Below are 14,242 nucleotides of genomic sequence, written 5' to 3' on the forward strand. Positions count from 1 at the left end.
TTTTTACTAATCTTAGTTAAACACAAGTGGGGGCAGCAGCAGTGACAGAAAGTGGAAGAGGGCAGCAAAAATCTGGGGATTTCTGTCTGCAAAAGGTGAGGATGAGTTCGGGAGCTGAGCGGAGCTCGGGTGAGAGGGATCGCTGGTGACTCAGCGCTGCTGGCTCTTTGACGGGGCACTTGAAGCCCGTTTGCGGTGGAAAGGGGCTTTTTCCCCCTGGGAGGGCTGCTCTTGCCCTAGGGACAGACACGGAGTTTTCAGGTCCTTGCAGTCCTCTCCTCCCGGGCTCCGAGCTGGGATCAGCCCCAGCCACGGCTCAGAAATAACAAAAGCAGCTCTGACCGCTCTGTCTGTCTCTCACAGCCGCTCCCAGGCACAAGCGCTGGCTTTTACACCGGCCCGGCACCCTCAGCTCTCCCTTTCTGCCGGAATTCAAAGCAGCAGCAGTTGTGTCGAGATGTGGTGTCTTTTCAAGTGCCCTTCCTCTGCTTTTTCATTTCAAATTTACTGCAGAAGGTGGGAGAAAGCCCCAGCACAAAACCTTCTGAAGCTCCAAGTGCTTTGTAGCTCTTGAGCGTGGAAGGTTGTGGCTCCTGAGGTGCTGTACATTACATGAGGTTGTCACTCACATCTTGTTTTCTGCCTCGCAGAGGATTTTTTTTCTTCCCAATTACATCTTTGAATGCTGCAGAATGATCTGTTTGTAAAGGCTTTTTTACCCAGTGATCACCATGAGGTGCTTTGGTGTTGGTATCCCAAGGCAGGTGTGTCAGATCTGCATTTCCTGCCTGAATTAGAGGAACATTTTCTTAGGCTTATGCCAAGAAATGATCAGATAGAGCTCAAATGCCATTAAGGTGTGCTGGGAGCACTTGGGGATGTGATGGGTCAGGACTGGGAATGGTCCCTGGAGGTTAATTTGGATTTTACCTGGACCCCAGCAGCAGATGTTCAGTGAATCTCGCATGTGTGGGTTCAAGTCTCGTGTTTGCAGTCCATAAATCCTTGTGAAAGGTGGAATTTGTCTGGATTCATTTGCTGAAAATACATGTGGAAAAGCCAGGTCTAACCCAGCCAGGAAAGGGAGAGCCCTCCTGTGTCCCACGAGAGCTCTGGGGGAGCTTTAGGGCTCACTGCCCTCTCAGCCCAGCCTGAGCAACTCTGGCTCCCCAGCCCTGCCCAGAGGGTCCAGTGCCCTGTGCAGTGCCCTCTGCTCTCTCTTGTGTTTATAAATATCCCAAATGTGCCTTCCTGGGGGTTTGGGCTCTGAGATCAATAAAGATTGGGATCAGTAGTCAGCAATCACAGACTTCCTGCAGGACTGGCCTCCCTGGGAGGATCTATGATCTATTTTAGGGTCTTATTTTAAAAGAACCAGACTTTATTTTTCCCCATCCCACAGCTCCTTCCATGTCCACTTCTCTTGGTTTGTAGTGCAGACCAAGCCTGAGCCTGCTCTCAGCCCTGGCTCTCTTCTCACCCCTAAGCTGAGCCTGGCTAAACCAGACCTGGGCAGTTTCTATCTGCAGCTTCCCCTTCACACCTTGCTGAGCTCTGCATTTCCGAGCTCCTCCTGAGCCAAGAGGAGCCCTCAGAGTCCTGCAGGCTCTGCCGTGGGCAGCTCGGGCTCAGCTTGCACTCCAGGTGCCAAGTTTGTGCACAAAGTAAATTAAAAAAGAGAAAAAATCTTTAAAGCTATTGTTAGCAGCAGGGAATGCAGGTGACAAGGGACAAAGTGACTTTTCCCAGCACATGAATTTTGTCTTCCCTGAACTGGGCTGGCTTCAAAGCAACCGTGGGGATTTAGTTCAGCTCAGCCTCTCCCATGCCAGACGTTAAGCCAGGCCTAACCATGACCCTCAGCTGTCACAACCTCCTTAGAGAGAGAAGGAAGCATGGAGAGCACCATGGAAAAGGACCAGAAATAGCAATGGAGCCTCTCTGGGAGGTGTCCCCTGGCTGGTGCCTCATGGAGGATCAGATATCCCAGGGGTTTCCCAGGTGACACCAGGCTCTGTTTGCTCTGCTGTCCTTTGGATCCATCTAGATCACACAGCCTCCCTCTGAGGACAATGGCAGTGCCTCAGTCCTGGGGAAAATGGGATCATTTCCTCCAAAGTCCCTGCTCTGCTTTGCTCTAGATGTTCAAACATTGCTGTGCCCAGGGAGAAGCATCTTCAACACTGTCACTTAACTTGATGAATTTTTAAAGGGTTTAAAAGTGACCTCAGGGACTTCCCAGCTCCTGTTCCAGTTTCCCAACCGCTCCCTGGATTTTCAATATATTCCTGGATTCCTTTCAGCCCTGAGGAAGGGCTAAGAGAGCAAAGCTTGTGCTGGTGCTCCCCTCCAGTCCTTGGCCATCCACAGAGGTGTGCTTCCTGTTCTTGCAGCTCAGACTCCCTCAGCCCAGCCTGTGGCAGAGCTGGAGATCTCCATTTTACCCTCATCCCACATTTCCTCCTTTCTGCCCGGTCTGTTTGACACCACAGGGCTCAACATCCAGCTTGGGATCCTGCCAGGGTGCTCCCAACCCCTGGGGTCCATGGAATTCCAGCTCCATGGGGAGGGCAAACACAGGATTCTGGCTGGGTGGTGCACCCAGGCAGTGCCAAGGAGATTGTGTGCTCCATTCCTGAGGCTGGAAAACCAGGATGGACTCCCCAGGACAGATTCCTGGGCACCCTTTGGGCTGCACATGGGAGAGAGAGGAACAAGAAACCTCTTCTGAAGTGGTGACCAGCCAGGGAGATCCAGGATCAGCAGAAATTGGTCCCAGTTCCATCTCAGAGATGGATCCTGGAACCTTGTGTTTAATGATCATGTGGGGTTTCGTGGGCTCTGAACCTTTTTGGGAAGAGCAGCACAGGGGCTGGTGAGGAATGGGAGCCACAGACACGTGAGCAGTGTGGAGATTGCTTTTTTTATCCTGATGGAATATTGCTGATGAAAATCTTCTAAGTTTCACAAGTGTGGCTGTGCTGAGAGGCAGGAGTGAGGCTGGCAGGGCACGATGGGGGTGGGACTTGCTGGGAGCCTGGCACAGGGACTGGAACCTGCCAGGGGACCATGGGGACAGTCCACAGACCTGGTGAGGGGCTCTTTGAGTGCCTGAGTTTGAACAGACAGGTGTCTGCTAAGGAAGGCAGGAGCTTCCCTTGAAATGGAAAATGTAAACCCCCTCCCTCTGAATTATTATAATTCTGAAATTAAGGGGCCCTCAGGCAAAGATATTGGAGTAGGAATAACAGTTCTTTATTAGGGAAATTAAAAATACAGATGTAATAGTATAAACTAAAAACCAAACTGAACAACCCTGCCAGAGTCAGAATTGGCCCTGACCCCTGTGTGTCAGGGTGGTGGCACAGTCCCATCCCATGGGGGCTCAGCCCTCCTGCAGTTGAGGTACCATGGTGAGATCTCTACACACTTGGTGAGGGGTTCTTTGAGGGATTTCTGCTTCAGTGCCAATGTTTCTGTGGTATTTTTCATGATGTTATTTAAGGGGATTTCACTGCTCCCAAATCCCCACACTGCATTTGGTTTGCAAGGTGCCTGGTGGAAAATGTGTCTGTGCTGGAGAGCAAAGCCCAGCCCAGCTCCCTGCTCAGGGGCTGTTGTGCAGCTCTGGAGAAGGGGCAGGAGCCCCAGGGCTCCTGAGGAGGGGGCACAGTGCTCAGATGGAACATTTGGAGAAGTAAAACGCTGTCAGCGCCCTGCCCCAGCCCCTGCTGCTGATGGTACCAGGTGTCACCATGGGGATGGGGCCACAGCACGCCCCAGCTGTGGTTTGAGGGTCCCAGGGCTTGCTGGGCACACTGGGAGCAGCAGCCACAGGGAACCTGCAGGAGGTTTCTGTGTTTCTGACATGGACACTGAGGCTGCATTCAAAGTGAGCTTGTCCCAGAATCCCAGAATGGCCTGGCTGGGAAGGACCCACCCAGTGCCAGTCCTGCCACGGGCAGGGACACCTCCCGCTGTCCCAGGCTGCTCCAGCCTGGCCCTGAACACATCCAGGGTTGGGAATCCCAGCCTGGACCAGTCTGGCTGTGCCAAGACAGCCCTTTTATCCCAGACAGGCACCTACATATTCCCATGGAGCTTTTATGGATCCCACCCTCAAGGGCTTTCCCACTCCGGTGCTTTGGAGCTCTCCCCCACCTGCCCCTCCTGGGCCCCTTTTCGCTGTTTTCTCCCCCTTTGAGGCTTGGCTTTGGCTGCAGGTTCCCGTCTGAGGGTGCTGAGTGTTCCTGAGGCACAGCTCCACATCCCTGGGGCCTCTGGCACGGGAGCTGGGCCCCCTTGGAGCATCCCTTGTTAGAGCTGAGAGGTGCTGGATTCCAGAGGCTCTGCAGGGTTTCTGCTGAATGATGTTACAGCTTTAAAACCCTAATATACCTGGGCAGCAGAATTCAATCCAGCATTTCTCACTCCAGGGTATCATGGCTCTCCTCCAGCACTAAAACACACCACAGGATCCAGGTAGGAGCTGATTTTCAGCTCTTCAGCCCTCAGGGGAGAGGCACTGTCTTTTTTTTTTTTTAATGGTTGTAGAAGCCAAGGCTGTGACAGTGATTTCAGGAATGTTTTAAATCCATGGCTAGCTGCTATTCCATCTGTGGCTGAGCTCAGGGGCTGCAGGGCTGGGGTTTCCTTCACCCAGGGGCTTGGCCAAGGAGTGCCAGAGCCCAGCCCCACAGCCTCACTGAGCCTGCAGTGCAAGCTCAGCCCAGGAGAGACTGAAACTCCTGTCAAGTGATTTGAAAATTCAGTGTAATTGCTTTGAATGATTCTTGGGGCTGTCCAAGGGTTGGACTCGATGACCCTTGTGGGTCCCTTCCAACTCTGTGCTTACCCTGGGGGGTAATTGTCCAGAGAAAACAGGAACTGGTCACTGCCTGAATAGTTTGTGGTGAGCCTGGGAACAAATGAAGGTGGTGCAAAGGGCTGGAAGTGTCTGTGCAGTGATAGCAGAGCTGGCATTGCCTCTCAGTGTCCCTTGGCCAGGTACAATTCCCATTTTAGTGCCGAGCAGGTGTCAGAGGGAGCAACGTCTCAGAGTGAAACCCATGAATTGGCAAGGACTGGGAAATTACAGATGTGCTTAATGAAACAGAACCCCTTGTTTATGTTTCTAATGTGCTGCTGGAGCAAACTGGCTCCCAAATAAAAATACTTAAAATTACGATTAAGATTTATTTACATAATTACTGCCAGAGAAATTCCTGGAGCGTGCTGAGCAGTGCAGGAGGAGCCTCCTTCTCTCCCTCTGTGCTTGCCTGTGTCTCCAGGTTGTTTGCTCCTGGGATGTCTCTCAAAGCTGTTCCCAGCCCAGGGAGCAGGAAGGCTTTTGCTCCCACTGAATCCATCTGTATTGTCTGTATATTTGAGTTATTGGCTGAGGCACAGCCAGATCATCCTGGTGCTGCTGACTGGAGCAGCATTCCAGAGCTGGCACCTCCTCCTGGGCACAGAACCTGCAGCACCGAGGGTGGGCTCTGAGCAGCCCCTGTCCTGTGCACTGAGAGCCCTGGTGGCTTTCAGAGCCGCTCCCAGCCTGTCCTGGCCACCTCCAGCCCCAGGGAGTCCCTGGCCAGCTCTGGGTGGCTCTGGGGACACTGCTGATTTATTTCTGCTGGAAATGTGCAGCCCAAAGCACAACAGGCCTGGGATGAGCTTGTGCTGATTGAATCCAGCCCTGGGCATGAGAAATCTTCCTCTTAATATTTCAATTGACTTTGGCAAACTCGCCTCCTCCTCGTGTCTCCTAAATCACAGGGTGAGTGCTGCTGACAGTAATTCCCACTCCTGTCTGGGCAGTGCCTGCCCTTCCCTGTGGCTGGGACCTGTGGGGTTTGCAAACACCTCCCTGCTCCAGCCTCCTGTGGAGAGGGTTTCTCCTCAGCTCTCAGACCTGGGAGATGGGAATGTTCTTTGTGGGGCCCTGCTCCAATGTGGATGTTCTCCTCCCAGAGGGGTCTGGAGCTGGGGCCCTGCAGTGACAAACGCCTTGCTCAGGGTGGTTGGCTGGACCCTCTGAGGGGGCTGCATGCTCCAGGTGGGGTCTCAGGGATGCCAGACCCTTCCCTGCCTTTGGAAGTTGTGCTGTTGGGCAGCACTTGGGGCTGCCCCTGGATCCCTGGCAGTGGCCAAGGTCAGGTTGGACGGGGCTTGGAGCACCCTGGGACAGTGGGAGTGTCCCTGCCGTGGCAGGGGTGGTTCAGGGTGGGCTTTGAGGTCCTCTCCAACCCAAACACTCCACGATGCTGTGACCTGTTACCTGCAGGTCAGTGCAGTGCTCTCTGTAATTGTTACCAAGGCTGAAATCTGCAGGCTGAGTGTTGGGAAATCCTGTTTTCCTAAGGCTCCACTGCTCTGGCTCCCCTCGCTCCTCTCCAGCAGCCAGAGGCAGCAGCTGCTTTGCTGCTTGTTCCTTCAGCTCCTGCCTCAGACCCTGGCTCCGAGCTCAGCCCACCCCTCTCACACCCACCTGCAGCCTGAGCTGCTGCTCCAGCCCTTCCTCCAGGCCAGCCTTTGCTCCATTCCATGAAACAAAGGCAGATAACCCCAATGACCCTCTCTTTTCCCATTTTGGTGGCAGGGAGAAGATGCCATTCCACCATGTGACAGCTGGCTTGTTGTACAAGGGCAATTACCTGAACCGCTCGCTCTCGGCCGGCAGCGACAGCGAGCAGCTGGCCAACATCTCCGTGGAGGAGCTGGATGGTGAGTGCTGCTGGGGCTGGGCTGTGGGCAGGGGAGGAAGGCAGGTGCGAGGTGGGATGGCTCAGCAGATCAGGGACACAGAGAACATCCCTGATCAACGCTGTGCTGGGAGCTATGGAGTGATTTTAGTCTTAGCTTTTGTCCTTCTGCAGCTTTTTGAAACATTAAGCCTGTGTTTTAAGGGGAAAATTAGAAAATTTAGGGTCATGCTGCCCCAAAGATGTCTTTAGCTTTCCCTGGGATCCTGCAGAGCTGAGTCTGTCTTCCCACCAAGTCTCATTTGCTTTGAGGCCTTCCCAAAGGGAGGTTCCTCCCCGTGTCTCAGGGTAAGAAGATGCATGGAGGTGGCTTGTGGCTTAAGAAGATGGAAAGAGCTTTAAAATTCCATTTTCCAGATCAGTGGTAGGGAGCACAGAGCAGCCTTAGTCTGGCACAGGCCATCAGGAAGGTTGTCCGTATGTGCTGCCTGGAGGATCCCATCATTTCCCCCTGGAAGCTGCTGCTGTCAGTCCTCTCTGCCCTGGCCCAGGATGTGTGGCCAGGTAGAGGTTCAGGGTGAAGGTCTCTTTTGTAGAGGATTTGTGGCTCACCAGGGTAATTTCTGAGTTAAATAATTAATGTTGTTGAGTATTGTGGAATGAATTGGAGCTCTTGGTTTGCTCTCCAGTGGACACTTGGTACAAGCCATGGTCACAATCAGGGGCCTCCATGGAGAACTTTTTGAGGGAAAGATCAAGGGAAGGGTGCAAAGTGGAACTGGTCTTTCCAGGACAGCCTGGAGCATTTTGGAGAAACAGGAGGCCAACATTTCTGACCACCCTGCCCCTTTTCTTGTGTGCTTTGGTAAATCAAACCTTAATTTCCCAGCCTTTCCACCTTAGAACCTTTGGATTTGGGTTTGTGAGCTTTACATGAATTTAGCTCAGGTACCGACAGTGTTTTCCTCTTCCCAGTGAGGGTGTGAGGACACAGCTCAGGTGAGAGACAACTGAGAAACTTCAGTGCAGTTTAGCTCAGACCCAGGAACCCCAGCACTGCCAAGGTCACATTCTGGGCTCTTCTCCTGGAGCTTGGCTTGCAGGTTTGAGATCAGCTGAACTGAGCTGGCTCAGCTTCTCCTCACCCCAAAGATGCCAATAGCATGGCCAGGCCCAGCTTTGCCCTGTCCCTGTGTGGGGTCAGGGGGCTGCTGAGCACACGGAGACAGGAGGAGCTCCTGCAGCTCACTCCAAGCACAAACAAGGATTTTCTGTTATTCCTGTCCCCCTTAAAGCACGGCTGCTGGAATTGCCTGTTAGATTTGCAGAGACCTGTCAGGAGCTGCTTCAAGTGGCCCCGGGGCTGGAAGCCCTGGCAGGACCGGGCAGGGCACGGGGGATGCTCGTCCCTGCTGTGCTCATCCCTGCTCTGCTTCCCCCGTCCGGTCCGCGTGGAAACTGGGCTGGGAGAGGGAACCGGGCTGGGCTGGGCGAGGTAAGGGAACCGGGCTGGGCTGGGTCAGGGAAGGGAACCCAGCCTCAAGCCCCCTTGCCCCGCTGTCCCGGCGCCGAGCGCATCCCGGAGCCCTCGGGCACGGCTCGGTCCGCGGGAGCTGCGGGAGGAGCTGGAGCCCAGCCCGCCTGCCCCGGGAGAATCCGCGCTCCAGAGCTGCGGATCACCGCCGTTAATTAACGGCAAATGAGGGAAATGAGGTGTGGAGGAGCTGCCCCTGGAGAAGGAGCAGCCCAGAGCTGCTAATTGTGTCCCACTGAAGTGGCCGTGCCGGGAGCGCGGGGGGCTCGCTGTCTCCTCTCGCTCCGGGAGCTTGGACACAGCTCTTCACCTCAGCACCCATTTATTCCCTGCCTGTCAAGCACAGGCTCGAATTAAGGTCCTGGCAGCCTGTCCCTACACCTCTCTTTGTGCCTTTGCCGTGGGATGTCCCCAGCTCTGGGACACACCGAGCTCCCCCTCAGGTCATCTTCTTCCACCTGCAAGCGCAGCAGCGGCACCAGATCGATTCGTGTCTGAAAAGCCAGGGCAGCAGAAGAAGCTGGAGATGCTTTTCCACGTGCCAGCAGTGTTCAGCCTCTGGAATTTATATTTAAAATGAAGTCAACAGTCTCCATCTCCCTGTGTTTTGTCTCTAATACCAGATCAGTGCCTGACTGTGCTGGTAATTGGGGAAGGTTCACTGCCCAAACCCCAAACAGAATTAGTCTTTCTGCCTTTAAGCATAAACTGTCTGAGGATGAGTAACAAAATGTTCTTCCTTGAGAAGTTAATGTCAGGCTATTGGAGCTCTGTGGATGGATCAAGCTGTGAGAGCTCGATGCCAATAACAGATTTGCATTTCATCTTCCAGGCTGGGGAAGAGATGCCAAAATTCTCCTTGGTTTCTTTTTCAATGAGATTTTGGTCCTGAGGGAGTTCCAGCCTATTGAGAAATTCCAGTCACACAGATTAAATTATGATAGGTTTGGAGCTGGAGGAGTCACTGGGAATTTTCTATAATGTTCCTCTGCACTCAAGGCTCCAACAAGTGCCTGATCTGTTGGGTTCTTTCCAGCAGATTTCTTTTTTTTTTTTCTGTGTCTGGCTCTGCGTGTGTCAGCACTGTTCACTTGGGAAGGGTTTCAGGGATCCTGCAGGGGGAGGTGCTGCAGCCTGACCCTGCTCCCAGCTCATCCTACAGGGAATAGCCAGGAGTTCTCCCTGTTTCAGCTGCAGGTGGGGGCTGGAGGAGAACAGGGAGATCAGGAGATGGAAAAGAGCTCTGATTTTGAGTGGTGTAAAGGAGAAGAGCCCAGGGCTTGCGGTGAACACTCAGAGTGCTGCTCTGCCTCTTCTCTGAGAGGTTATTCTCCAAATGAATATTCAGAATCCCAGAATGGTTTGGTTGGAAGGGACCCCAAAGCCCATCCAGTGCCACCCCTGCCATGGCAGGGACACCTTCCACTGTCCCAGGCTGCTCCACTCCTCAGTGTCCAACCTGGCCTTGGGCACTGCCAGGGATCCAGGGGCAGCCACAGCTGCTCTGGGCACCCTGTGCCAGGGCCTGCCCACCCTCCCAGGGAACAATTCCTGCCCAATATCCCATCCATCCCTGTCCTCTGGCAGTGGGAGCCATTCCCTCTGTCCTGTCCCTCCATGCCTTGTCCCCAGTCCCTCTCCAGCTCTCCTGGAGCCCCTTTAGGCCCTGCAAGGGGCTCTGAGCTCTCCCTGGAGCCTTCTCCAAGTGAACAATCCCAAATTTCCCAGCCCGTCTCCACAGGGGAGGAGCTCCAGTCCCTTTATCAACTTCACAGCCTCTTCTGGCCTTGCTCCAACAATTCCCTGTCTTCCCCATGCTGGGGACACCAGAACTGTGTCCGGTTTCCCAGGTGAGGCCCCAGGAGAGCACAGGAATGTTTTCCCTGTGAAACTTTCCTGAGCTGCAGCAGCCATCTGCCATCCCCAGCTCCACTCTGGTTCTTCCCACGCTGGTGGAGTAGGGGGAGGCTGGAGAGGAGAGGTCACTCTGCTCATGGTGTCCATTCCCAGCAGCAGGTTTGCTGTTTGTGGGGCTGGATAGTGTGAAGGTGTTTGGGAGCTGTCACAAAGGGAATCCACTTGCCCAGAGCTAAATCAGGAGATCCTCAACTTGGTAACTCTGGGTAAATAACAGAGCTGGAAGTGGCAGGGCCAAGAGGCTCAAGGGCTGGTGGGGCTGCAGCCCCAGGAGCAGGGCTGGGGACACTCTGGGGACACTCTGGGGTCACACACCCCGGGTAAAATGGCCCAACATCACCAACACAGCTGTGCCATCCTAACCCTGCCTCTGAAAATCAGCCCAGGTCTGGAAGTGGATCTGAGGGACTGGAGTGGTCTGGGGTGGATGTTACTGCCATGTGCTTGGAGGTTTCTATGCATGAAATGATAAATTCAGGCAGGGAGGGGCTGTTTTACACAGATTTTCTGGTTCTTGTTGGTTGGTGCCATGAAATCATGGCACAGTTTGTGCAGACTCTGAGCTTTCCACATCCCTTTCAAGGCAGCTCCTGTCCTCACGTTCTGAACCATCAGGAGTATTTTTAATAAAAAATGCTGGATGGAAATAATCATGTCAAGCTTGAGTCATCCACCTCCACAGGCACTATCTAAAGGGTATTGTCAGGAGGGAAAAACATTTCCAGAATGGGAATGTGACAAATCTCACCTGAAGGGAGGCATATGCATGATAAGCAGGCTTGGGGGAGATGCAAGTGGGGCCTTGCAGAGAAACCCAAATGTGAACCATGGCAGCAGCATTTGTCCAGGCAGACATCCCAATGAATCCTTCCCTGAGCCAGGTTCCTTTGGAATCAGCAGGAGGAAATGTTGCTGCAGGGCAGTGCTGGCTTCTGGTGCCTCACCCATGGAGCTCTGCCTCAGGTGAGGCTGGGGTGTCTGTAGGGTTTTTTCTAGGCTGGGGGAGACTTTTGGGCTTCATTCAGAATTCACAGAATCACAGAATCACTGGGTTGGAAGAGACCTTAAAGATCATCAAGTCCAGCCCAGCCCCAACACCTCAGCTAAACCCTGGCCCCCAGTGCCACATCCAGGCTTTGTTAAACACACCCAGGGATGGTGACTGCACCACCTCCCCAGGCAGCCAGTCCAGAACTTTATCACACTTTCTGTGAAACACTTTTTCCTAATATCCAACCTGTATTTCCCTTGGTGCAGCTGGAGACTGCGTGCTCTGGTTCTGTCAGTGATGCCTGGAGAAAGAGCCCAAGCCCAGCTGAGCACAGGCACCTTTCAGGAGCTGTAGAGAGTGTAAGGTCACAGTACAGCCCCTAAGGTTGAGCTCCAGAGTGGCAGTGCCAGGGCTGTGCCTGGTTGAACTGGAGGTGTGAGCAGAGCAGGCCAGGGAAAGGGGCTGCAGGAGCTTGGCATGCAGGGGAACACACAGCAGGAACGTGGGGACTTCCCTCACCAGGAGGCTTTTCCATCCTTATGGATTACAAACCACAGCAGGTGCCTGATTTCTGATGCTTCTTCCCTGCACCTCCCCTGTGTCAGCAGCTCTCTGCTGGTCTCTCTTTCCTGGGTGGAGAAGACATCCCTTTCATGAGCAGCTCCTGAGTCACTGGAAGCAGCTCCTGAGGGAATTTAGGGGTCCTGGCTAAGTGCTGCTCCACAGGGAGTGGGACCAGCAGCTGTCTCCTGCTGGCCAGTAAAGCAGGCAGGGCCAAGGGGCTCAAGGGCTGGCAGGGCTGTAGCCCCAGGAGAAGGGCTGGGGACATTCTGGGGACACTCTGGGGTCACACACCCCGGTAAAATGGCCCAACATCACCAACACAGCTGTGCCATCCCAATCCTGTCTCTGAAAGCCAGCCCAGGTCAGGCTGTGCACCCTCCTCTGGTGACACATCTGGTGACACTCCTCGGGCGTTGGGAGTGCTGGCAGGGAGGGGCCGTGTCCTGCAGGGCTCTGTCACCAGCCAGGCTCCTTTGGGGCTGTTATTTGACAAAGCCCTGTGGGCCAGGAGGCTGGGGCTGGTACAGAGCTGTTCTCTGTGCTGTTCCCAGGAGGGCTCGGTGAGGTTGCCTGGCTGCAGGCAGAGCTGCTGTGCCTCTTGCCCCTCTCCAGAGGCTGAGTTTTCCCTGGCAGTTTCATCCTGCAGGTGGGCACGGCACAGAAGGGAAAGGGGAAAGGACAGGGCCAGTCCCTCCAGCCTGCCCAGCTGGGATTGACTGGTTATCTTTGGTGTTCCAGGTGGGATCCAGGCAACAGGAGCAGGAATGTGCTCCAGGAGGGAGAGCCAGGGGAGACAGGATTAGTCAGGGCTGAGTCATGGAGCAGCAACAGGCTGAGCCTGCTGGGCTCCAGGGAGAGGGAAAACACCTGGAAAAGGGGAAAGGAAGGGAAAAGGAAAAGGAAGAAGAAATTCTCCTGGGATAGGATATGCTCTGGACATGGATCCCTGCAGAGCTCCCCAAGAGCTCAGTGCAAGCCCCGCCAGCATTCATGCAGTGCCTGGGACTGTGTAAAGCTCATTTGCTGTTTCCCAGAGCTCTTCCAAGGGAGGTTCATCCCCAGTGTTGCTGCTGTGAGCAGCCACAGCTGGAAATGGAATTATTTCTGTCTGCTATTGAGCTGTGATGGACTTTCATGTCCCTGAATATCAAACTGTGCCAGCACCATGCCCAGGCTGCTGGGGACAGGAGCAGCTCTGTCTCCCTTCTGCTGAGCTCCTTCTGCCAATTTTCCAGCTACAGCTTGGAATTCCAGAGTGGATTTCCTTGAGACTTGGGAGTTCCAGGTATGGAGCAGCCTCCCTAAAGAAATGATAAAATCTGGTGCAGTGTTGATGTTCTGAGGATCACAGAATCCTAGAAAGGTTTGGAGGAAAAGGAAAGGAGTGGAAGGGACCTCAAAGCCCATCCAGTGCCACCCCTGCCATGGCAGGGACACCTCCCACTGTCCCAGGCTGCTCCAAGCCCTGTCCAGCCTGGCCTTGGGCACTGCCAGGGATCCAGGGGCAGCCACAGCTGCTCTGGGCACCCTGTGCCAGGGCCTGCCCACCCTCTCAGGGAACAATTCCTAATTCCCAATATCCCATCCAGCCCTGCCCTCTGGCAGTGGGAGCCATTCCCTGTGTCCTGTCCCTCCAGGCCCCTATAAACAGCCTCTCTCCATGGTTCTTGTCAGCCCCTTCAGGTGCAATGCAGGTGAGGTCTCACCTGGCCAGGACAGAGTGCCTACCCTATACATCATATTAGATACCTAAAGAAACCAAATGCTTGACAATAGCATCCTTTTCCTGCTTTAAATGCCTGATAAACTGCACAAGGAGGAAGGTAAGGAAGAGCTTCATGTCCAACAGGAGCTCAGGGGTGACACAGGGCAGAGAACAGAGAGCTTCAGACTCCTTCTTGCCTGGATCATCCCCATCCTTCAGGGTGTTATTCAAAGGGATTTATGGTGAGCTTTAGTGAAGCGTGTTAGAAATCTGGCATTGCCTCTTTGGGCTCTGGCTGCTCCAACTTTTCTCCTAATGCAGCAATTTTTATAGGAAATCAGGAACTCATTTAGCAGCTTTAGGTGGGCGTTTCAGAAAGAGAAGTGGAACTGCTGGGTTAAGCTGCTGCTTTACAGGCAGGAGTTATGGGATCTGGGATACTGCTGTTGAGGGACCTGACCCCAACCCCTACCACGAGCAGGGGGGTTTATAGGGACCCCGTGCAAACTTTACAGGAAGGGACTGGCTGGGGAGCTGGGAGGGAGGAGGGCAATTCCTACAGCACAGCTTCCCACAGTAATCTGGGATTGACTTGGAGGTGGTCCATGAGAAAGCAAAACGTGGTGAGATCACAGCCCCAGCTGAGCTGATAGGGAAGAGGGAATCCTTCCCCAGCTGGAGGCTGATCTATACATGTAAATATGTGAAGTCACAGCTTCCATTAAAGTCTGTCCATCTTGGCATGGGATAGCTGCTCTCAGCCCCAGTGATTCACAGGATTAACCCCGATTTCAGCAGCCAGGGAGAATTTGTAGGATCTTACCTCG

The 14,242-nt window shown here is 54.0% G+C and overlaps 1 protein-coding gene across 2 annotated transcripts in view; it reads left to right on the forward strand.

The window, feature by feature from the left end:
* Window positions 1-14,242, forward strand: part of CALN1 (calneuron 1) — a 139,133-nt gene that overhangs the window by 33,678 nt on the left and 91,213 nt on the right. Inside the window, exon 3 of one of the 2 annotated variants that reach the window (XM_041484928.1) lies at window positions 6,602-6,726. In XM_041484928.1, the coding sequence (XP_041340862.1) occupies window positions 6,602-6,726 (125 nt within the window). Of the gene's footprint in view, window positions 1-6,601; window positions 6,727-14,242 lie in introns of those variants that run through there. The other variant, XM_041484929.1, reaches the window with a different exon arrangement.

This window comes from Pyrgilauda ruficollis, unplaced genomic scaffold, assembly GCF_017590135.1.
Source record: "Pyrgilauda ruficollis isolate IOZ18807 unplaced genomic scaffold, ASM1759013v1 scaffold69, whole genome shotgun sequence".
Classification (NCBI taxonomy): Eukaryota; Metazoa; Chordata; class Aves; order Passeriformes; family Passeridae; genus Pyrgilauda; species Pyrgilauda ruficollis.